Raw genomic sequence first — 22,846 nt, forward strand, 5'->3', positions numbered from 1 at the left:
GATCGATGAAAATTTTCCGAGATATATTAAATTTGTCTTTTTTTTCGTTATCATCACAAAATTCTTAATTTGCATTTCCAAAGCTTGTAGTAAATTATAAAATGTGTAAAAATGTAATCAATTTCCGAAATAGTGAGTTTGCCGTCGATTATTGTTATCGATCGCACGATGCATTCAAAATTGATTCAGTCATTTATATTTTCGAATGTACATTTAATTATCCCAAAGATTAAGTCCACGTCACAAAAAGTAAGTAAGTAAGATAAGATGGTAATATTAAATTTGATAATTGACATTATTATTTAACGATACCAATTAAGATGTTCGTTGGGTTGATTTATTGTTGTTATTTTGCAGTGTTCTAGAGTTGGTAGTCTATCGATAGCGGGTACCGCTCATGGTGCCATCGTTAAAATTCCCATCTCTACAGTGTTGGTTTTCTTTTCAAGTTGGGAGGTTGTGCGGCCGTTCGTACAAAGAAATTGTTAAAGACGCATAGCGAAAAAAAGGAAAATCGGAAACTTATTGTTTTTTGCTTGGATTGAAAATTGAAGGGAATTTTGTGTTTTTCGCGGTTTCTGTTTATTTACGGTACGGCACGCGACTTTCCATGTGAAACTTCTACCGCCAACGACCACTTTTTGTGCTAGCCTTTCTAATAAATATTTTGTTTGTTTTTTGTTTGTAAGTGTTTGTGCGTACTCTATATATAATACATACATACAACACATATACATATATATTTTGCCCTTTAAACAACAAATAAAAAGTTTTTACAATTTAAAAACAAAAACGGCGCGTGCAGTTTTCGCGGTTGTATGCGTGCGTGCGTATATATCTGTGTGTGTGTGCATGAAATGAAATAACGGCTTAGCAGGCTAAGGAATTTGTGGTCAAAAAAGAAGAAAGATATAGAAATTCCAAAGAACTAACTTTATTTTGGAACCCAAAAGAAGAGAAAGCAAACAGTAGAGGAAGAACCAGGCGAGAGAGCGACATGTGGAGTCCAACACATTGCAGTGTAACGGGTGAGTTCAAAACATAGAAAAAAAACCCAACAAGAAAAAACACCCGTTAAATAAATCGCATTAAAAAAAATTAAACTTGTTTTCGGTCCCTATGTGTGTGTGTGTGTTTGTGTGTGTGTTAAGCAGCTAGAGAGGGAAACACAAAGTTGTTGTTGTTATTTTTATTGTAGCTGTTTGTGTTTAGTTGGTGAAAATAACTTTATTCAAAATTTCACTTTTTCGTCTTCTTCGTTATTTGTTTTCTTTGCATCGCTTCTCCCTTCGTTTGCCCTTTGCCTGTTGTAGGTGGTCTAAAGTGTCGTCCCTTGATCTTTAATATTTGACTTGGATTTTAAATTTCAATAAGATGACATCCCTTTTTTCTATTATCTTCCTGTTCCATGCACAGTTATGTGTACACATACATAATACATTTTCAACTGATAAGATAAAAACTCACTTTTTTTCGTTCTTTCTTATATGAACATACGTGTTTAGTCATCACAGAGAAGAAGAAGAACAAATATATACACTTATATATATTATGTATTTCTTTCTGTTGTTCCTTTTTTCTTATTTGCTATTTGCAAGTTTTTGATTTTGTGTCTTTGTTTTCTTCTTCTTTCTAGTTGAGATTTATTTTGATTTCATAATTCGCATTCTTTAGCATACGTTGCCTTGCCTTTTACCTGGCTTTTGGTTCTGTTTGTTTTTTTTTTCTGATTCTTGTTTGTGGTTGAATGTCAATGAGAAATCAAAATTCCATCAAAATAATGAGAGACATAATAAGAGAGCGAGAAAGAGTCTCTCGCCGGAATTCGCTCTCTTAAAATTATGAAAGCAAATAGCAAAATAATTAAGTATATACATACATATGTATGTATATGTATAATATTTAATCTGTTGCAAAAAAAGAAACAAAAAAGCTAACGAAAAAAATAAATATATGTACATATGTATGTATGACTCATCGCAAAGCTGGTTTTTGCAATTGAATTGTTAGGAACATTAAATTGTTTAAACCATTAGTTGTTACTTAGTTTTGGTCACCCTGCAAATTCTATTAATATGTAGCCATATGGGTCAATAATTAGACATCGAATGTGATTTCATTTCGAAAAAAAAACCAAGTGAAATTTTTTGAAGAAATTATTAATCATATATAAGTCGGTTATTAGTCTTGAATGAATCAGATACATAACCGCAATGATGACGACCCACAAGATGTGGAAGAAATCTTGTTCAACTGAAGTCTAAAGAAAAGGTTAAGAAATCAGAGTGTTTGATCGCGGTTTTGCAATTGAGAAAGTCATTGTGAACACCCACAACTAACTGAGTAGGATGGGTTTGTTTCTCTAGACTTGCGTCAAGCAGTCTATAAACATTGTGGGGTTCCCCCACTCATCTTCAATATAATAAAATAGTATTAGCAATAAATTTGCTCGTTAAAACACGATCTCAGTACTTAAATAACAATGTAGACAGTCTATAGGATAGGATCAACAAAGTATCCTTCATTTTGGCCCCTTAAATATTTTTTTCAATCTTCTGGTTGAAGAAGAAAAACTTCTTTTTCCATCACAACTTGATGTCGCTTTAATAGTCTGAGAGAATAAATGAAAAATCGAATCTATTCAGTGCAGTGATTATATATACATAGGTCTCGACGATGAGAAAGAAAAGCTTATCTCTGACTAACCTTCACCTTAAATTTGTGTGCCAAGTGTTAAAGACAAATAAATTCACAAAGGTTCACACTCAATTTTTTGGATTCTTTTAATTGATTTCATTTAAATTCTCACTGGAAGGAATGTGAAAGACTTTAAGACTGGACTTCACTCACCCTTTTTCCTCCGTATGATCAAGGGCAACCACCTGCCCCCACCCACGCCCTACCCTCGCTTAGATTTGACGCTGCTCTGAGTTCATGGTCCTGCATTAAACGGGGCTTACCCGTGCGTGATTTGTTTGCGTATACAACGCATAAATACATATGTACATATAAATGGTATATATGTATATATGTATGTATGTACAATGTACATATATGTAGCTTTAAAAACAGACTCAGTCAAATGACGTCAATTAATAAACAAATCATCATCATCCAAGTCATGGTGTGACTTTGTATATGCGATTATTTTTCTCTATTCTATTTTCAACTCAAAAAATTCAATCCGAACCTAAAACCTCTCTTTTCATGTATTATTATTGTTATTAATGTCGAAACTTGTGTCAATATTTGTATATGTCGAGATGTTGAGGGCGTACGCCAAAAACCTAAAAATGCAAACAAAATCAAATTTAGACAGCTGTTTATATCAAATTGCATAAAGAAAAGCACAAAGTAACAAAACATTTGTTTAATTTATTGTGTAGAATTTGTGGAAGTTTGTTGCTCATTTACCTACCATACATTAGATAATATTTTTGACACTCCCTTAAGAAATTAAATGTTTAAATTGCGTGCATTATTTTTAGTCATTTGAAGTGGTTTTTCCCCTATCATTTCTTAGAAAGTGCCTAACCTTTTTATCTTAAAAAAAGGAATGGCAAAAGCCAAAACCCAAACTACATATTTTATATTTGTTAAACGGAATTTTATTTTGCAAGGTATAGCCCAAAAATATATTTTGTACCCTTGCAGAGGGTAATATAAAATTGGTCAGATGTTTTTAGCGCAGAAAATAAGATGTTTTTGACCATAATAAGTACATCTGTATTTATATTCCTTATCAGCGTGATAAGCTGATATACATAGCTACATACATATGTACATACATACATATGTACATATATCCGCCTGTCCGTCAGTACGTCGGTGTACTTTATGAATGAAATAAAACTTGGTATTTCAGCTATGTGTATAGCCTGCGTGAGATAAACCATGAAAATTGTTCGGATCGGCCCATCATATCTTTCAATACTATACGGAAAATCAACGAAGCAGTTAACATCTTTAGGAAGTTTACTCATTAGATAGTTTTTAATGTAAAAGGTCACATCCCTAAATCTCATTAAGATCGGATAAATAAAACACAAGTAATAGAAAATATAAATCGGCTCTGCTTAAATGCTGCCAGCAGCCTAATACTTTATTGCTCGAATGCAGAGCACCCACAATTGCATACATCACTTGGAGCGAGATGGTTTGTTTCTACCTTCAAGTGTTCAAATTCTGATTCCCAAAGAAATTTTCAATTTAAGAGTTATGTATATTTTTTGGGGCTGCAGCATTCCTTTAAATTCCGCCCTGATCATCTGCGTAAAAGTCCTATAAAGCGGCCTCCCGTGAGCTAAGATATCAGCTACCTTTCTCACCCATTTCTGGCTACCTTTTGGCATTTTCAAATGCTTTAACATTTTTGCTATCGTAAAACGATTAAAATGTGTTTGTATTTCTCTGTTTGAAAGTGCACTTTAAAGTCCCGCAAGTTTTTCATTTCGTTTGAGTCACGTTTGCTTTTGATTTTAAAGCACAGCAACTAACTAACTAACTAATGAGTGGTGCACAAAGTTTCGTTACATATGAGACTGAGATAAATATGTTTGTGGCTCATAATAATGTGAGACGAATGCGTTTAAGGCTTCTTAAGCGGAACCAAAAACTAAATTTCAGTTGCTCCTCCATCACCTCTTCCTCACCCTGATGTGTATACAAAATAGTATTTCTTTTGATCTTACGGTCGAAAGGCAGGCTATTGTTTGCCAAGACAGAGATATATATAGAGAGAGAGAGAAGGCGATTTCATCTACCTATAAAGATATTATGTTTTCTAATTGTGCCAACTCTGTTGCCCTCCAGTCTAAAGTTTAAGTTATGGATTTTTTGATGATGATGATGATGACCGCAAGTCACAAATGTCACAAGCTCAAAAACAAAAAGCAAACTGTTTATAATAATCGTTTTGGACCTTATTAACCTGTCTAGTCTCTGCAGTGTGTATGTGTGTGTGTGTGTGTGTGTTTGCTTTGAAGTTCTACCAATTCTTTGTGGCTTTTAGAGAAATGGAAAATCTGTTGCGATCATCATCAAGATCATCATCATTATGATGATCATTTCTTGTTGTTGACCGTTTGGTTTCAGAATTCTCCCGTTTTCTTTTCTTTCTTTCTCTCTTTCTCTGCGAGTTCTCTGTGCGCCGTTTTATTGCGTGATCCGTTTTAATAATATCGCCGCGCGCTTTTTGCCGATGCACTCTTAACAGTTACGTTTCATTGCTCCCCATACGACCCATTTAAAATTGAAGAAACAGGTCTGATGATCGTACATACACTCCACACACACACACACACACTCAGCATAAATACATACATTTTTCTCTGTTGCGATCTTAACGCAATTGATTACACACTTTACTTCAACATCCACTTTAGAGTTACAGTCGTCGTAGAGTTTCAACCTTCGCCCCACCCCCTTTGAGTTGGCCCCCCCGCCATGTACATTTTCGAGATTCTTTCAAATGCCACGCCCTTGTTAGTTTTCTTCTTTTTTGCATGGCAAATGCATAGAATTATTCATCCATTTGAAATTGTAATTGCCTTTCACATCACCTTAACTTATTTTCATTTCAAAATCTCTCACACAAGCGCAAAATTATTCAAGTGAAGCGAAGAAGTAGACACAAATCACTTGGCTGGTTATAAACTGGATAGTCAATTGATACTTACACTTCCCCTTCATTCATGTGCTTGAATGTTCTTTAGAGTGTCCCTTAAATATTAGATTGATTTTTCTTAATCCTTTTCAAAACATTGCTTCGAGGCTCGTTATCTTTAGCCAAATAACATACAAATAATGCGATTTGGAAAATAAATTCTTTAACAATGAGTAAATGATTGATAAGAACGTGTTTTACTTTAAATTTGAGTACTAGACAACATCTAAGATTCCATAAGAAATTCAAGAATGTTAATAATAATTGACAGAGAACATGTTCAATTGCTCAGTATTTTGTTCACTTACTCATGAGCAAGCCATCATTACTATCAAAACAAAAACATTCAGTCAGTTCCACATTTGGCCAACTCATCCATCTTTAAAATACTTAACATTAATTTTATAAAATGCCAAGAACGCAGATGGAAAATATATCTAATTTTAGTAAGATTTAATCAATTGCTCAAGCATTGAGATATTAAGTTAAGGCTTGGAAAACTCATACCAGCATTCAGATTGGAGCACCAAGTTTTGTCAGTTAAAATATTTTCAATTCGTTTTCCTTCAATTTGCATAAAATTGCTTCTTTATAATCTTCTTTAGATTCATAAAATTTTGAAAAGAAAATAGAGTTCTAAGCAAACTATGTATCATTATCCATTCATCCAAATGTTTGTATGTATGTATTTTCATCTATTTTTCAATTCACCTCACGCATTTTATTTCAACATTTCTTAGTTCTTTTTTGGCTTGTTCCCATTTTCTTCGTTTTGGTGCGTTCTTGAGGCTAGGTAAGGTAGGGTAGGGTAGGGCTGGGCAGGGTAAGGATTGTATAGAGAAGGCGTGCCATAATGTCAGAGAGTCTGAGATATAAAACAGACGAAGCGATTGTTAGTTGCTGTGCTGTGTGTATGTTGTCTCCCAAGAAACAGTGAGGCCAATGGCTTTTCGATGAACCAACCAAAAGCCAACGCCGAGCCAACAGCAGCGGTGGCTAACCATGCATGCTAATAAGAGGCAGTTGCTCCCCAAAATCTCTCTGTTGATCTGCCTTGAGTACATATACATACATACATATGTATATACAATGTGTGATGGTGGTGGCTGGTTTGTGTCTCTATATATAGTGGGAGAGAAACATGGCCAGTACAAGCAGGTGCAATTCAATGGGCAACTCTTGCCACATTCTGCTGCTGCTGCTGCTCTTGTCCAAAATATTAAGAAATCTCCATCATCATTTCTTATTACTGGCTCTCCATCAACATTCATCGAAATGATTAAAAGAAATGGGTTCATCAATAAACATTAAATTAATCAAATTAACAGAAGTAATTATTAGCAAATCAAATCTCAGAATGTCGGTTAAACACTCTGACAATGATAGAAAGTCTTGGCGGCCTTTTTGGCCCCATAATTAAAAAGCTTTGGTAACTTGTCTCAAACACGGGCAACATTTGCCCTTTAAAAAAGAAAAAATCATTCTGATTTCTTTGACGTGATTAGTTTTATAGTATATGTTCTTACAGTTGAATTTAACTTATCATTAAGTAATACACTAAAAAACACTAAAGTTGTTTATTTATATTTTTAAATTAAGATAAATCTGCATAGAAATTAATCTCTACAAGATATACGAAATGATAGAATGTGTCAAAATATAAATAAGTTTATCAAGCGATTGTCACGTAATTAAACATTTCACTTAAATGCATATAGGCATATGGTAAAAGTCCAAAAGGATTACTTTAAAATTAGTGAAAGGGCGTCAACGACTCATTACTAACTAGATGGGCAGTGGGTAAATGGTTGTTAAGGGGATGGCGGTTCCCTGGTGCACAATGAAAACGGAAATCGTAGAGGGGAAAAGCGAAAACAAAATGTCAACTGAGAAATGATTTCATTGAAATTAATTAACCCAAAAGTTGACCTCCAACCGGTTAGTAGTCTGTCTCTGTCTCTCTCTAGCTGTCTATCTCCGTCTCAGTCTGTTCGTCTCTCGGAAAGGCCAAACAAAACCCACCCATTGTTGACTTTTGGGGTCGCATCGCAAATAAAGGTGCAGCAGCGGCGCATTCATTTTTCGCGTGTGTGTATGTAATGTGTGTGTGTTGGGGGTGTTTGTGTGTGTGTGTGTGTGTGTGGAAACTAAACCAGCCATGTGAAGCATTTCAAATTGAATTGACAATCAAATATGTATAAAAAAAAAACACCAAACAACAAAAAACGCGAGCGGCGTTTAAGCCAAGTTATAGATCTTAAATAAAATTGTAACTGAAAAGAACTGAACCAAATCCTTTAAGATTTCTTCAATTTACCTTCTGATAACTGCTTTAGAGCTATGACTCATTTATTTATATCATAAAAAATGTTATATGTGTATATCATCATTATGTCATATCAGTTGGTAAAAAAAAAAATTCCATTGCAATGAGTAATATGAATTCCAAGCCCATTTCGTATCAATATTTGGGGATGAAGTAAATGACAAGAACAATAATCACAGGTTTAGGTAAGATTTACTATATCGAATCGAAAGCAAGGTCTCGACAACTCTAACGCATTTGTTAAAGGAAATGCTCTTTAAAACAAAAATGATAAAAATCGATTAAGAATTCTTAGCAATCTAGTAGAAAATTAAGCAAAATTGCTTTCTTAAAGGCATTTCAAATGTTGTATCGATACAGCAAGCCAATATGTATAACTATTGGTATTGGTTCTCGATAACACTTTCAAAATGTTGGAGAAACATTGCTTATTTTTCTGAACATGTCCGCTGGATCTTTTTTTTTGAAGTCAATCAACTCACTCATTGTGTTCAATTGCTCACTTGATATTATTAACATAGATTTTTATTAACATTATTATGAACAGTTGCAAGAGAACAACATATTCAATGAACTATTCTGTTTCGTTCACCTACTCATAGCAATCCAATATTTATTCTCTTGAAACTAGTCGCAGATCTTCATGGGGGAAAATGAAGATATAATCCTCCACCAAAATTGATTACTGTTTAAACTGCTAAAGTTTCGTTATACAAGAACAATTTCCTCTCTAAAAATGACTAAAATCTTTAACTAGATGCAGATTTAAATTTTTGAAGGGATCCTTTTTGCGTGGCAATAGTTTGCGATTCGATTAAGTGTCCGACACTTCACTATATTAGTAAAGTGAAAGGAAAGTGTGAAGATGAGTTGCACAATGACATTTTCATGTACCTAACCCCCGGGTTGATCTTGCTGCGATTTCCTGATACTAATGAGAGTTTACGCGGATCTCTTTATTTTCTATTATCGATTATTTTGCCAACTAATATCGTTGGGTTGCCATCGCCTTTTTCTCTGCTTCTAGCTGGAGTCTATTCTATTAACAGATGCTCTTACGAATGAGAGGGTATCTTGGTAGTCGATGTGTTAAGATATATACATTTATGGCGTGAATGATGTTTAGTTGCAAAACTTAATCGATTAATAAAAAAGTGAGAGAAGAATTTTACAATTCCGTTTTGTTTTATTTTTTTTATTTTTTTTGTTATTTTTGTTAAATAATAACAACAAACTAAAAAAAAATATTGCAACAAATTTGCCTCTTTCTATCGTTCGTTTTACGTAATTTGCAAATGAAAAAATTTCATAATGATTAAGAAAAGAAAAAAAAAATACAACAAACATAAAACAAGTAAAATTTAATTAAAGTGAAAAGTGTTAGGTTGTTGTTCGTTGATCGTTGCATGAGAAAATGGTGAAAATTGAAAGAGAAAACGATGAAAATATTTTCGATCTGCCATCGCCGCCGTTGCTGCTGCTGGACGTTGCTGCTGCTGATTCGGTGGGTGGTGGTGGCCAACGCCTTCTCCTCCCTCCTTTCCTTCTCCCCTCCTCCTGAAACAATTATTATCGCATTAACAGTTTTTTGTTTTCTTCCGTTTCTCTTCTCGCCATAAACATTATAACTTAAGCCAATTTGGCAAGTGTTTTTATGCAATTGAGGTTAAAGACAATCTCTCAACAACAACAACAACAGCAACGAAGAAGCAGAAGAAAGATGACGAAAGACGAAAGAAGAGAAAACCCGTAAGTTTTAAGTGAGACACAAGAAGAAAGAAATAAATGTATTCAAATGTCTTTCCTTTTTGCCCCCTCCAGTTCGAATTCCAATACCAAGTCAATAATAATCGTAAGAAAAACAACAACACTTAAATGTGCAAAAGACTAATGGATGGATATACATATGATAATGACCAAGACCACCAGACTATGGGGCTGAGAAAGAGGGGAGGGAGGGCAGACCTTGCCAAAATAGAAAATGCTAAATGGCAAATGGGCAAATGTATTTATATGGTTAACAGCGCCAAAAAGCCGCAACCATTTAAAGAAAAGATGGGGCAAAGAGGAGAGTGACTGAAAGAGAAACAGAATTGAACGAGTGGGAGGTGTAACAGGGGCGAGCAACCTACCAATCTACCAACCGACCGACCGACCGACATACCAGCCGACCAACCGTTAAGTTGGTCTGCTTTTTTATGGCCAACATCAGCAACTCAATTCGCCTTAGCGGAACATTGGAAACGCCAAATTGTTGGGTAGTAAACAAATTTGGTTACGCGCAAAGTCTGGCTCAAATGTCTACAAAATCGTATTTAACTTTGTCATAAATACCTAGATACTATCTATGTATGTATATAAACCAAATATACATATGTCAGAAAACCTTCGATTACTAAAGCATTCAGTATCTATTCAAAGGATGTGTCTTATACTTATCCTTCAAATTCTTTCTCAAATTAAACTAATACAATGTGGACGATTCTCTTATAACAATCGATAGATATGAAATATAACGAATTTCAATGCCACTACGTAAATCCATTGGACTCGGCATTATAGCCAACTGTCCGAAAATACGAATATCCAATCCAAAAAATGTCTTTAATTTCATTTTCACTTTGGCATTTCTATTTTCGAATTTTTCATGTGCGCCACAATATATTATTGCTAGTCTTTCTGAGTCACGGGATGGGCATCCCGAGTTATCGTCAAATGAGCGTGATAAAAGAAAAGAAACAAAACAGAAAAAACAAAAAGCAAAAACCCAAAACGCAAAAACGACAAAAGCGCCAAATTGTTTGCACTTTTCACATTTCAATTGAAGAGGCTTTCAGTTGTTGTTGTTGTTATTGTAGCGATGACAACAAGCAAGCAACGACCAACCAAACCAAACCAACCAACCAACCAACCAACCTAGTAAGGTTGGCGTCATCCCAATGACAAAACGCGGCGAAAGATAAAAAAAACAACCACACAACCAACCCGCCGCCCACACCAACAGAAAACGCGACAAATAATGTCCCACAAACAATAATTGAAGAGGAGAAACTACAAGCAGAGAGACCTACATTTCAGTCAAAGCAAAATTGTTAAAGAGTTATTGAAACTTTAGCAGAAATTATAACCAATGCCTAATGATGAATCAATGTGATCAAATGTCAGTTTTTTGAGTATTTCAAGAAGGGTTTCTAGCTTAGAGAGGTACCGAATGCCATCCCACAGGATCTCGCACTTAACTGACGGGATGTTAGATCTCTGCAGATTACTGCGGATCAAAAGCCTACCCTACCCTACCAAAAAGATCCGCTTAATATTATATAGATTCGTCTGTAAAATAATATTAATATCGATTAATGTTAAAGTGTTTGGTATATTTGATTGACATATGTACTTTAATTTTTCGAATTTTTTTCTGGTTTTGCAAATAATAATCCTTTAGTCTCTTAAACTTACTTTAATATGGATATGTTATTCGGAGCTATCTTTAAATGTTTAAATAGTTTTTTTCTTTTTAAAATGATGCCACTAAAGCTCAAACACGCGTTTTCAATTTCAGATTAATATTGTAGAGATTATATGTATATGTACATATGTATATGTATGTATGTATAAGAACACAAAATACATAATAATCACTTATTTTATATTGTTGATCGTTAGAAAAGTTGACTTATTGTCTAAAAAGTAGCTTTATTTAGCTCAAGCTGTTTAGATAAAAATTTGCATATCATCTACTGCATGGGAAAACCCTTTCTAGATAAAAAAAAAATTGTTTCATATTTTAGTTTTAGCTGGTTTGGGTTGGAGCAATCGGGGAAGCCCTCTCTTTTTTTCTCAAATTTTTTAATTTAATAAGTTATATAATAAAGGTGCATTATTAAATATTAAGAAACTTAACAAATTATATACTAAGCCTACTGAACAATAGAGCTGCAAAGCTGGCAAGTGTTTTGTTTTATATTTTGTTAGGTATAAGTAACCGAGACTAAAACATTCCAAATGTCCTATTCAATGTATCATTTAAAAGCAACTCTCGAAGAAGACATAAAATATTTGTGTTTAAATCGTTATAGAACTTTAATTATCACTAAGATTCTACTTGTTTTGCTTAGGCGGATCTAGGGCTGTAAAAAGGTGGGAAATTTGCCCCTTAAAGTATGCAATAAGCAGCCCAGAAATGCGTCTTTTGAAGCATTCAAAGAACTTTTGCAATGTACTGTGCCCAAATAACAATCTTCGAAGAAAACATTGTTGATAGAGTGTCAAGTCATACGAAATGTTATAAATTGGTTGAAATCAATGAATATCATAATGTGTATTTTATGCTTTAAGGGGCAAATTTCCCCCATTTTACTGCCCTAGATCCTGCTTTTGTTGTGCTTAGTAACTCACTTTTAGCCAGTGACCTACAGTCTTTTCAACTAAGGCATTAACTGCTTGTTTAGTTAAAAACATTTTAAACTAGATGAAAAGTAAAGAAATGTTAATAACATTCTCCTCTGAACTTTTGTTATTCTTATGCATATATGTATCTGGATAAATGGAACTCATTTCAAATACAATGATGGGGATCATTCAAAATATTAAAATGTTTATGCAGTGAGTTTTCGGTTTGTGGTTTTCATCCATCGTCTTTTTGTTTATATCGCAAAGTGCCGGATGCTCTTCTTCTTTTGCTTCTTGTCCGGGTTACTCTTCGAGGTCATGAGTGAAACTCTAATGGTTTGTGTTGCCTTTTGTTTTTCGCTCCTCATCTTCTTCTTTGTTTTAAATGTGAGTCACTCGTGCGACGAATGTTTTATTAATTTTTTTTTAAGTTTTTGTATTACATTTCGCATAGGCGAAACGGCAGAGGAAAGAGTAAAGGTTGGGGGAGGGGGGCAACGAAATGTTTGGTGGGGTCGGATGGTTGGTTGTGTGTTCTGTTGACACAGCTGCCGGAAATGGCAACCGAAAACGTCGTCGTCTCAAATCAAAATTACTTAATTAAGTCATTCGCCCATAGCCAATGTTTTTTATTTTACAAAAAACAACGACAGAAAGAAACAAACCAACGAAAATATAGAAAAGTGGCAAATGGGAATGAACTTCTTTTTTTAATTTGCTTCTTTTGTGTTCGTTGAAACTTTGTAATATTTTTAAAACACTTGTAAAGTAGGTAAACAAAAGAAATAAATATAAATCATCTTAAACTTAATTTTAATTAAACTTTAAATGCATTTTGTTCACATTTGGCAATTGAGTCTTTTTGGTACACTTTAATCTATATACCCAAATGCATATACAAATATTTTTGGAATCAGTGAATAGCCTTGCCATTCAGGAACCAAACCTACTGCAAGTTTTGTCAGCTAAATCATAGAACGGAATCCTTAAACGTTTTTATATCTGTTTAGATAATGGTCTTTTTGAAATTTGAGTCAGCAGAAAAAAGTGAACAGATTGTCTGGAACATTCAAGTTCTATCATCAGCAGACTTTGCTTAGAACTGGCCATACCCATGTCTTCAACGCTAAAACGAGTTGGAAATTGCAACTAAATGGAGCGAAAGAAGATTGCATACCCCTAGGCGCCATGAAAATGTCATGGTTTTCAATGAACAATAAAGAGTCCAAAAACAAGCTTAAAATTGGTGTGCTTTGGCGCTCTGTAAGGGCCAGCTACCCAGCTTGAGCTCCTACTTAAAACCTCCTGATTTTTATTTATTATACAAATTATTATTATTTTGATTAACAATTATATAAACGACAAAAGTCATGCACTACAGGGTTAAACTTAATTTAAAAAAAGTTTTCTTATAGTAGGCTTAATGACAATTGATTTGAAACGGTCAAAGATCTTATTATTCAACTACCATTGAATGGGTATTTTCGGTCCAAAGAGGGCCAAATTTTTTGATCGAATAATAAAATAACAAAAAGTAAATAAATAACGATTAATTTGTCGAACAGGGAATAATATTTCCCAATAAGAAAATATAATTATCTTACTATTTGCGATAAACTTGAGCTAAATGATTGAATTGTAATTTAATTTTATTAATATATATTTTTGTATATTTTATTTTCATTTGCAGTTCAGCGAGCGCGCGGATTGCTAACCAAAGGCAAAAATGGCACCAACAATTGCTTTGTTACCATTGCCCTGGGCAAAGAGAAATATCAAACATCGGTCAAGGACAAGGCCGAGCCGACTGTTAACTGGAATGAGGAATGCGAATTGTAAGTTTGTTGTACAAAATAATATTAGTTTGTTTTATCTTTTGTATTCATTTCTTAATTCTTTTGTACAGGAAAATACCGGATCAGGGAAATCGAGCTGAATTAACATTGACATGTCTGCATCGTAATAATCTGGGCATTGATGAGTTTCTTGGCCAGGCGACATTGCCATTAAACGAAATGGATGTCTATGATCGACCCAGGGCCAAATGGTTTAAGCTGGAGAGTAAACCGGGCAAAGAGAAGAAGAACAAAGAGCGCGGCGAACTGGAAGTTCGTATTGCGTTTGTTGTCAAATCGGGCTCGTTGAACGATGTCTCCAAAACTGGGCACAAATCATCAATTGGCCAACTGGCAAGCTCTGTGGGCGGCAGTCTGTTTTCCATTGGCAAGGGCGAGAAACGGAAGAGCATTAAAAAGTTTGCCGGCTCGATATTGCATATTAAAGGGAAAAAGAAACATCCATCGGATGGCGGTGATGATAATAGTTCATTTAGTGGTTCATTCGCTAGCTTGGGCACACCCACCAGTTCGACGGGTGGCCGGAGGCGTGGTCAAGGCCAGCGTGCCGGCGAAGCTGATCCGGGTGTCATCAGTGAGGATGAAGATGAATTTGTCTTTGATAATTTATCGCACAAAAGTTCAGGTAGTTCTCTAAATATACAAAGAAATAGTGGAGGAGGAGGCTTACAGGCGCCATTGGCCAATTTTGCACCAAGAAATCCATCGCCATTGCTTAATAATGGAGGAGGAGGAGCAGCAGCAGCCAAAATGAATGGAGGTAAGCCGGATGCAAGGACTTTGCATGATGACGATGAGGCAATGCCGCTTGATAATGTAAAGGAGATGGCACAGCTTGAGCTAGACTTCAGTGTACGGGCACAGCAGCCACAGTCGCAGCAGACGCCATCGCCACCGCAGCCGTCGCCTCCCTCAAAGCCGCCTAGGCAAAAGGAAGAGCAGCTGCCGCTATCACCGACGCCGCCGTCACCTTCGCCACCAAAGCACAAAGAGGAACCACAGCAGCCGCAACAGCAGCAGCAGCAAACTAACGATGAATGGGCAAGCAAATTGTATTTAGACTTGGATGCTCGCAATAGTGATTCTCTTAAACGACGTAGCTGGGAGAGTCGTGTGCCTTTACCCGCAACAATTGAAGAGGCACCAACAAAAACTAGATTATCCACTTCCTCCGTTACCTCAGCATCGACAACATCAACATCATCATCATCATCATCGAGCTCCGAGGCTGAAGAAGAAAAAGAAGCTCCAAGAGGTCCACCGCCGCCAGTGCCGGCACCAACAATCACAACTTCGCTCTTCTCACCCGTTGTGGAGCAACGTAATTTCGAGGATCTGAATTCCAGTTTTGCCCAATTTGAGCTTAGGAATAGCACAGCCATTTATGGCGATGACAACGACACCGACGATGAGCAACGCAAGGAGACGGAGCAACCAATGCCGAAACCCCAACCTCGAGCTCTATCTAACCAGCAACTGTCGCAGCAACAAAAGGCTGAGGAGGATGAGAAAACTGAACGAGAAGCTCGCCGCCTGCGAGAAGCTGAAGATGCCCGCCTCGAGGAGGAGTTGCGTCTGAATGAGCAGAGGCTACGTGATGAAGAAGACGCCCTACAGCGTGAGCTCGAAGAGCAAAAGAATATCAAACGTCGGCAAGAGGATCAAAGACTTCTTAGCTTTGCCAAGCAACAGCATCAGCAACAGCAACAACAACAACAGCAGCAACAGCAACAACAGCTTATTGCTGCCCAGCCCATTGAGAACTCACAACTGGAAGCCAATTTCATTCTCACACCGGAGCAATCACCCAAAGAGGAACTGGGTGGTGGCGGTGGTGGTGGCTTATCGGCCAATGGACGTGGCGAGAAACAGCAGCGATTGGGAAAATTCAAATATGGCCACAAGCGAGGTGAGCAGCGGCAGGAAAAGTGGAAGAGGGAGGCGCTTCTGGCTGGCGGATCTGCAACAACAATAACAGAAAATTTGACAATAGCAATAGCACATTTAGAAGAAGAATAAGGAATAATAATAGCAAAAATCCTTCCAACTCCTCCTCCCCGCCTTCCGCCCTAAATCACCTTTTACCATACATGAAAACCAATCCATGTAGTCGCAATTTCAAACTAGTTTCACTACCCCCACCCCCTCTATATACTTTCTGTCTCTTAGTCCTTTGAGCTGTTCCCCATCTCGTATCTCGTATGGCATTGTCGTCTGTCTAAACACATATACATACCTATGTATAGGTAGATATATCATCATTTCCATCATGTCCTCTACCTCACACATTACGTTATCGTCCTTGTTTCTTTTTTTTTGTTTTGTTTTAATTTTGTCTTTTCTTATTTATTTTGCATAAAGGAATAATGAAAAGAACATGTTTTGTTGTGCATCCGCCAGCGGAACTTATTTCAAATCTATCGTTTACTTTTTCAACTTTTCGTTTGAAAAGATTTCGAATATGAACTAGTTTCATAAATATAAGTGTACTTATTTCTTTTTTCAAGATGTCCTTTTAGGCATTATGTGTTTGTTTTTTTTTTTTTTTGTTATTCATTATCGTGTTAAGCATTAAATCAGTTTCATTTTGCCATATACTTTCGTGTTTTTTGCATATGCGCCGGAACTAGTTTTGAAATAATAATAATAATAATCTGAAAGAATTCTTGCCTCATAGCTCAAAAAATTTCTCTCACTTCTTTCTGTTTTATAGATAAACATAATAATGATAGTGAGAGCAATTCACCCAGTCCCAAGTCAACGGAACGCATTATCATTGGCCATGAGAAGTCTGGAAGTTCACATGCCGAACGACGATCGGAGATCTCTGCCCAATTAGCCAAAAAATATGAAGGCAAATCGCGAGAGGTAACCAACGAACAGTCCTTATTATCCAATCAGCAGAGTCTAACATTATTATTCATTACAGGAGCTGATGCTGATTGCGAATGGAATGGAGAATGAGGCTCTGCTGCAGCGACAGCGAGTCAAGGAGCTAGAGGATTATCTGGATAATCTGTTATTGCGTGTTATGGAAACCCATCCAAAAATACTGCAAAATCCCTATTCACGTACCACATCGGCCAAGAGGTGAGTGCGTGCCAGGCATCTGATTAGTCTGGAATGGAGATGAAATGTTTCATGAATTCCCATTAAATCAAACATCGCCCAAGGATTGTTGATAGTATTTTTGGCATCTATCAATGATTCTGGGCGAGATAATTGCAATGTGTTGTATTTTGTGTATGTTGTATATTAGAGCTTGCTTTTCACACGCATGTTTTTAAAGTGTAACTAACATTTTGAATTGTTTTTGTTTATGTTAAGTTTGTTTGTTTGTGCATTTTACTTATTTATACTTATCAAATTGCATTTCTATTATGTATGTATTTTCTCTTTATTTAGTTATAAAAATTACATCAATATGAATGACTTTTTAAAGTAAGTATAAACTCTGTAAATTTGTAAAACACCAAAAGAAAAAAAAAAAAAAAAAAAAAAAACAAACGCAAAAAGAAAAGCACTCAAATAATTAAACCCAACAAACAACAACTATCGCCACAACAACAACAACTACTAGAAGACGATAATAATCAAGGATATGATGTTGATGATGATCAGATGAACAGATGAACAAGATGAAATTAACATAAATATAATGGCAAAATATGCAAAAATCAAGAATCAAAAGTAAGAGAAGAATGAAAATTGTTGTCGTCCTCTCTCTCTCTCTCGCTTTCGCTATCGTTTTCCATCTATCAATCCTTTCTATTCGTCTAATAACCAATCACCATTCCATGCATCCTTTTTAGACTAGGAATCTTTATTATATACATATATATTTACATATTTATCTGCGTGTTGTTGTTTTTATTGCATGTTACCTTGAAAATTTTGAAATCTTATTAATTTTTTTCCACTTTCTCTTCTTGCAGCGGCTAATGAACAGATCTGCAGGAACAGGATAACGTAATAAACAAACACCAAGTTGCCTTTTATTGCGAAACAGCAACCGGAACAATAAAGTGCTTTCTTTCTTCTTATTATTAGTTTTTTTGTTTGTTAAGGATCTTAAGCAACAAAAAAAAAAACGAAAACTTCAAGAAATTTTACAAAAATTAAACGTCTACTTAGTCGCTAAGCAAAATTATGATTGTATCAAAATGAAACTAAAAAAAAAGAAAAGAAAAAAAATGAAAGAAATATCCTAAACAACTTTTATATTGTAATGTAAAATTGATATTCTCTGTTTTAGATTATTAATTAATTATTGTAAACAAAACGAAAAACAATTTGCTAGACAATTGATTGAAATTATTGAAAAGTATTTACCCAATTTGAATTCCCCCAAACACACACACACACACACAAACATATATTTGTTTGTATGTATGTGTCCTCTTTTAATTGTGCGTTAAGTTTTTACATCATTTTCGTAATACATTTTTTTTTTTTTTAATTTATTTATGTCCTAGTTTTGTAAGTTGAAAAAAAATCACGATGATGAAAAAGAGAGAAAAAAATAATGTCGATAAAAAATGATTTATACTTATATATTTATATTTATACCTGTATTTGGATAAACCGTTTAAACAAAACAATAAAACAGTAAACACACAGATTTTTAATACAATTTAAAGCCTTTGGTTTATTCCATTTGGTGCTATCGCCATTAGAGTGTACAGTTGTGCTAATAAAAATAGCACCACCTAAGCATTTCGAGTATCATAAACAGGCAATGCAAGTGAAGAACATACAGCTGTGTTCACGAAAATAACAATGCAGTAAACGCTAACAAAGATTCAAACATTTTTCACATACATACATATTCCTTTTTAAAGATTCAGTTTTCTGACTTTGGTTTTGTTAAATGGCATATAGGCATATGAAAACCGAAAAAGTTCGCAGCCGGCAGCGCTGCTTGCTGTCTACAAGGACTGCAAGGGTATATAAACTTCGGCATAGCCGAATTTAACTTCTTTGATATTCTTTAATATTTTGCTCATTTCTAAAAATTGAGGCTTTTTGTTTATTCCAAAATGATAGTAATTTTATTCTATATAAACATATACATATTATGAATTTAAAAATTAAGGGGGCAATTATGGGTTTTTTAAAATGATTTAACAAAGCTTAAGTCCGTGAACACAGCTGTAATTGTTTATGGTGTTCAATGTTACGAAGGTTTCCTCAGGAACGTTTATGATCTTAGTGTGGATTATGTCTGTTAGTAAAATATTTTATATACGCCAATCAGCATAAGGATGACGACCGATATGAATATAATCAACTCTAGTCCGTATTTCTCATCCAAACTGTTTATCCAGTTGGAAAAGGCCGTGGACACACTTAGGCCCTCGGGAGTTGGGGCGCGGCGTGCGTGAGGTCTGCAGCGTGCTTCTAGTGTGTAGCCAATGCTGCAATCTGCCATTTTCTTCGCTCTCAGCCGAGCCAAATTTCGAGCGAATGCACTCTGGTACTGGGATTCCTCCTGAACCTCATTATCAGGAGTCAATTGGTATGGGGGAACAGTTTGTGAATGGCGACGGCCTGTGGCAGAGCCAGGATTAGTGTTGGTGTACCTGTCATAGTGACGGCTATGGGTGTTCAGATAATTAGAAGAGCTGCTGCCTACGGCCCCCTGAGATGCAGATTGAGAAGTGACTGGAGCAGGCACCGGTACCTGCAGCATCTCCTCTTCCTGTTTGTCGTCTGAGTCTAGCACAATAAAAGAGTCGTCCTTCTTCGGCGATTTAGTCTTATGGCGACGCTGAATCTCCTGTTCCAACGTGGCGGATGTCTTCACCGTCTCCTCTTCCTGTTCGTCATCTGTGTCTAGCACAACAAAAAAGTCGTCCTCCAAAGTTGTCGTCGAAGATTGAGTCCCGTGGCTACGCTGTAACTCCTGTTCCGCCTTGGCGACTGTCTTCAGCATCTTCTCGTCCTCTTTGCCATCGGACTCTAGCACAATAACAGAGTCGTCCTCGGTACGTGTGTACGGAGTCTCTAAAGCAACTGAGCTGGTCGATGGCTGCAATGTATCACACTGGTCGGGCGATTTCTTCGGGCTTTCTGCCAAAGACGCGCGCAGAAGCTGGGGTAAGCCTTGGGACTCCACTTTGGTTGTGTATTCGGCATTGGACAGCTGGTCCACATCTTCCATGTCGGCCATAATAGAAATGATTTGTATTTGAATTCCTTTTGTTAATACAGTTGGAATATTTTGTTGAAAATTGAAATTTGGCGTCACTTTCAAAGTGAGGTGGAGAAAACACTGATGTTATTTTCAAAGTATCAATGATTCCTAAAATACTCGTGTAAGACTTACCAAGCTACTTAGTTCCTACCTTTGACTATAATAGTTTTAGTTTAAAGGTACACCCATGGGCATTTAATTAGAATACATTGGTTGCAGGACACAGCAATCTGGGCCTGTTCTTTGTATTTTTCGAGTGGACAGCTCGCCAAAGTGTCCGAATTACGATCCCATGATTTACTTTATAAGATAACATATGTAATATTTTATCAGATTTTCATAAACTCTTGGTAGTTCAAGGTGTTTTTCTGAAGAGTTCTGAAATAATAAAAAGTATTTGGAAAAGTCCCTTACATTGGGCTATTTTTATGTTCTTTACAAAACTTTCACAGTCTGTAAATATCCTGTGGTGATCGTTTCTTCAAAACTCCAAACAAATTGAATTTGGGTACATCGAATCGCTGCATATTCAAAAAATAAAACAAACGACAATGTTTAAGAAAGTTGTGAGTGGTGCTATATTTATTTCCGCGACTGTAATCTAATGTAAAGTCATTTTGAAATCCTGTGACTATACTTTAATTTGGCTAGATTGCGATGGGAGACTAAAAAAGTATTAGATTTGCATTTTGAATAGAGAAGTAACGGTCACGTATACGAGTCTGCAGTTTGAAATATCGGGAAGGATCCGGACATTCTGGACCTTCGCCTTGAATCCGTCCATGCATCTTGTTCTTATAACTGTCACTTATTTTTAGCTCGGGGGTTAGCTAGATTCCAAAACCGGATTTAATGGGGTTTCGGTCTTTACTTTTACGAACAATTTCGAAAAGGTTTCTAACTATTAATTAAGTACATACATATGTTTTAAAATGGCACTTTTCTTCCCTCTAGACCCGCCGCCCATCCGTAAGCATCGATCGTGTGCTTATAGTAATAGCATCAACGAGTAAACTGAGGCTATTACTTTTGTTTTTCTAAATCGGTAAGTTATGGTTATTTGTTTATCTGGCACTACATGTGGCATTAGTAATTCAGTTTACCTTATGTCCATAAACAAATGTATCTCTTTGGGCAACAAATAAAGAGCCACAACTTCTGCATTTCAAGCAAAATATGTTTCCGTTACAATTTTCAAGAAATAATAACAACCCCAGAATGGGGTCTTCTATTTGTAGAAATTTGTAGAAATTATGAATGTGATTTTTGATTATTTCATCCATTTGCTTAGACAATTTCTGAACTTGAAAATCGCACGACTACTTCAACGAACCAACCTAAGGAAAACTAAACCTACAATCAAATAATAACAAATGCATTTATGTATTTATAAAAAATTCTGTTCAAATCTAGCTAAACCAAGCGTACCAGCAACCTAGCGCCCCCACCAGCCAACGGCCAACTCCGGCCTTATGAAAAAACGTTTAAAACTTGGCTATTTTTCGTCCGATTTCTATAAAATCGGATATTAAAATTCCAATCAAACTTAATCGAATTTAAATATGCCAAAGGTAGAAAACTACGGGAGAGTTTTTCAAATTACGGGGGCGGAAAGGGGAGTGGCAAATTCTTCACACGTACAAAATGCGCGCATTTACAAATCGTATATACATACCAAATATGATTTCTCTAATTAGAATAGTCTTTAAGATAAACGCTTTTTTAAATTTACGGGGCTGAAAAGGGAGGTGGCAAAAATTTGAAATAAACTTGATCATTTCACATACTAAACGAGTCTATATACCAAATTTGGTAGATCTAGCTATTATAGTCTCCGAGATCTAGGTGTTTATACGGACGGACAGACGGACGGTCGGTCATGGCTAGATTGACGCGGCTGTTGATCCTGATCCTGTTGGAATATATATATACTTAATGGAGTCGGGAAAGTTTCCTTCCGACTGTTACATACATTTTGGCGACTTCAATATATCATTTCATTTCCCACGGGGCAGCAGTTTTCAGAAGGCCCCGCGATACATCACAGTCGAAAATAGCGGATTTATTTGAAGGGAAGTAGGGGCCCGAACATCTATTTGTTATAAAGACTCCTCTTATAACGTCCGTCCGGTTATATCGACTAAGGTTCGATGAGTGATTGGTTGGTCCCAATACAAACTTATATGAAAGGGCCTCCGGTTATGATGTGGACTTGTTTCTCATATATTGGACTTAGTCCTATTCTCAAGATTGATGGGAGTACGGATCGAAATGTCTACATGAACATCATGAAGAAGGTTATGCTGTCCTATATCATATGGAATATGTCCATAATATGGACATATCACCGGTCTTATGACCCAAAACATAGGAGCAATCTCGAAGAAGTTGTTTTTAATTCGAAAGAATCAATG

The 22,846-nt window shown here is 35.9% G+C and overlaps 2 protein-coding genes across 4 annotated transcripts; one reads left to right on the top strand and one right to left on the bottom strand.

Moving 5' to 3' along the window:
• Positions 1-439: 439 nt before the first annotated feature.
• Positions 440-18,869, top strand: Rip11 (Rab11 interacting protein). 3 transcript variants are annotated; one of them, XR_011033411.1, is made up of 8 exons: positions 440-1,028; positions 14,071-14,215; positions 14,287-16,145; positions 16,950-17,104; positions 17,166-17,326; positions 17,642-17,677; positions 17,817-17,926; positions 18,172-18,869. XR_011033411.1 is itself a non-coding variant. In XM_068298475.1 (6 exons), exons 1-6 carry the CDS (start codon positions 998-1,000, stop codon positions 18,176-18,178), a joined length of 2,358 nt encoding a protein of 785 aa, XP_068154576.1. In that variant the 5' UTR covers positions 440-997; the 3' UTR covers positions 18,179-18,869. The 3 variants fall into 3 exon arrangements, 1 of the variants encoding a protein (XP_068154576.1); XR_011033412.1 differs by having other exon boundaries at positions 14,287-14,996; XM_068298475.1 differs by lacking the exons at positions 17,642-17,677; positions 17,817-17,926.
• A 594-nt stretch (positions 18,870-19,463) lies between these two features.
• Positions 19,464-20,399, bottom strand: LOC137583633 (otefin-like). The gene has a single exon (XM_068298723.1). The coding sequence runs from the start codon at positions 20,397-20,399 to the stop codon at positions 19,464-19,466; it is 936 nt and encodes a 311-aa protein (XP_068154824.1).
• Positions 20,400-22,846: the final 2,447 nt, after the last annotated feature.

This window comes from Drosophila tropicalis, unplaced genomic scaffold, assembly GCF_018151085.1.
Source record: "Drosophila tropicalis isolate 14030-0801.00 unplaced genomic scaffold, ASM1815108v1 contig_867, whole genome shotgun sequence".
Lineage (NCBI taxonomy): Eukaryota > Metazoa > Arthropoda > Insecta > Diptera > Drosophilidae > Drosophila > Drosophila tropicalis.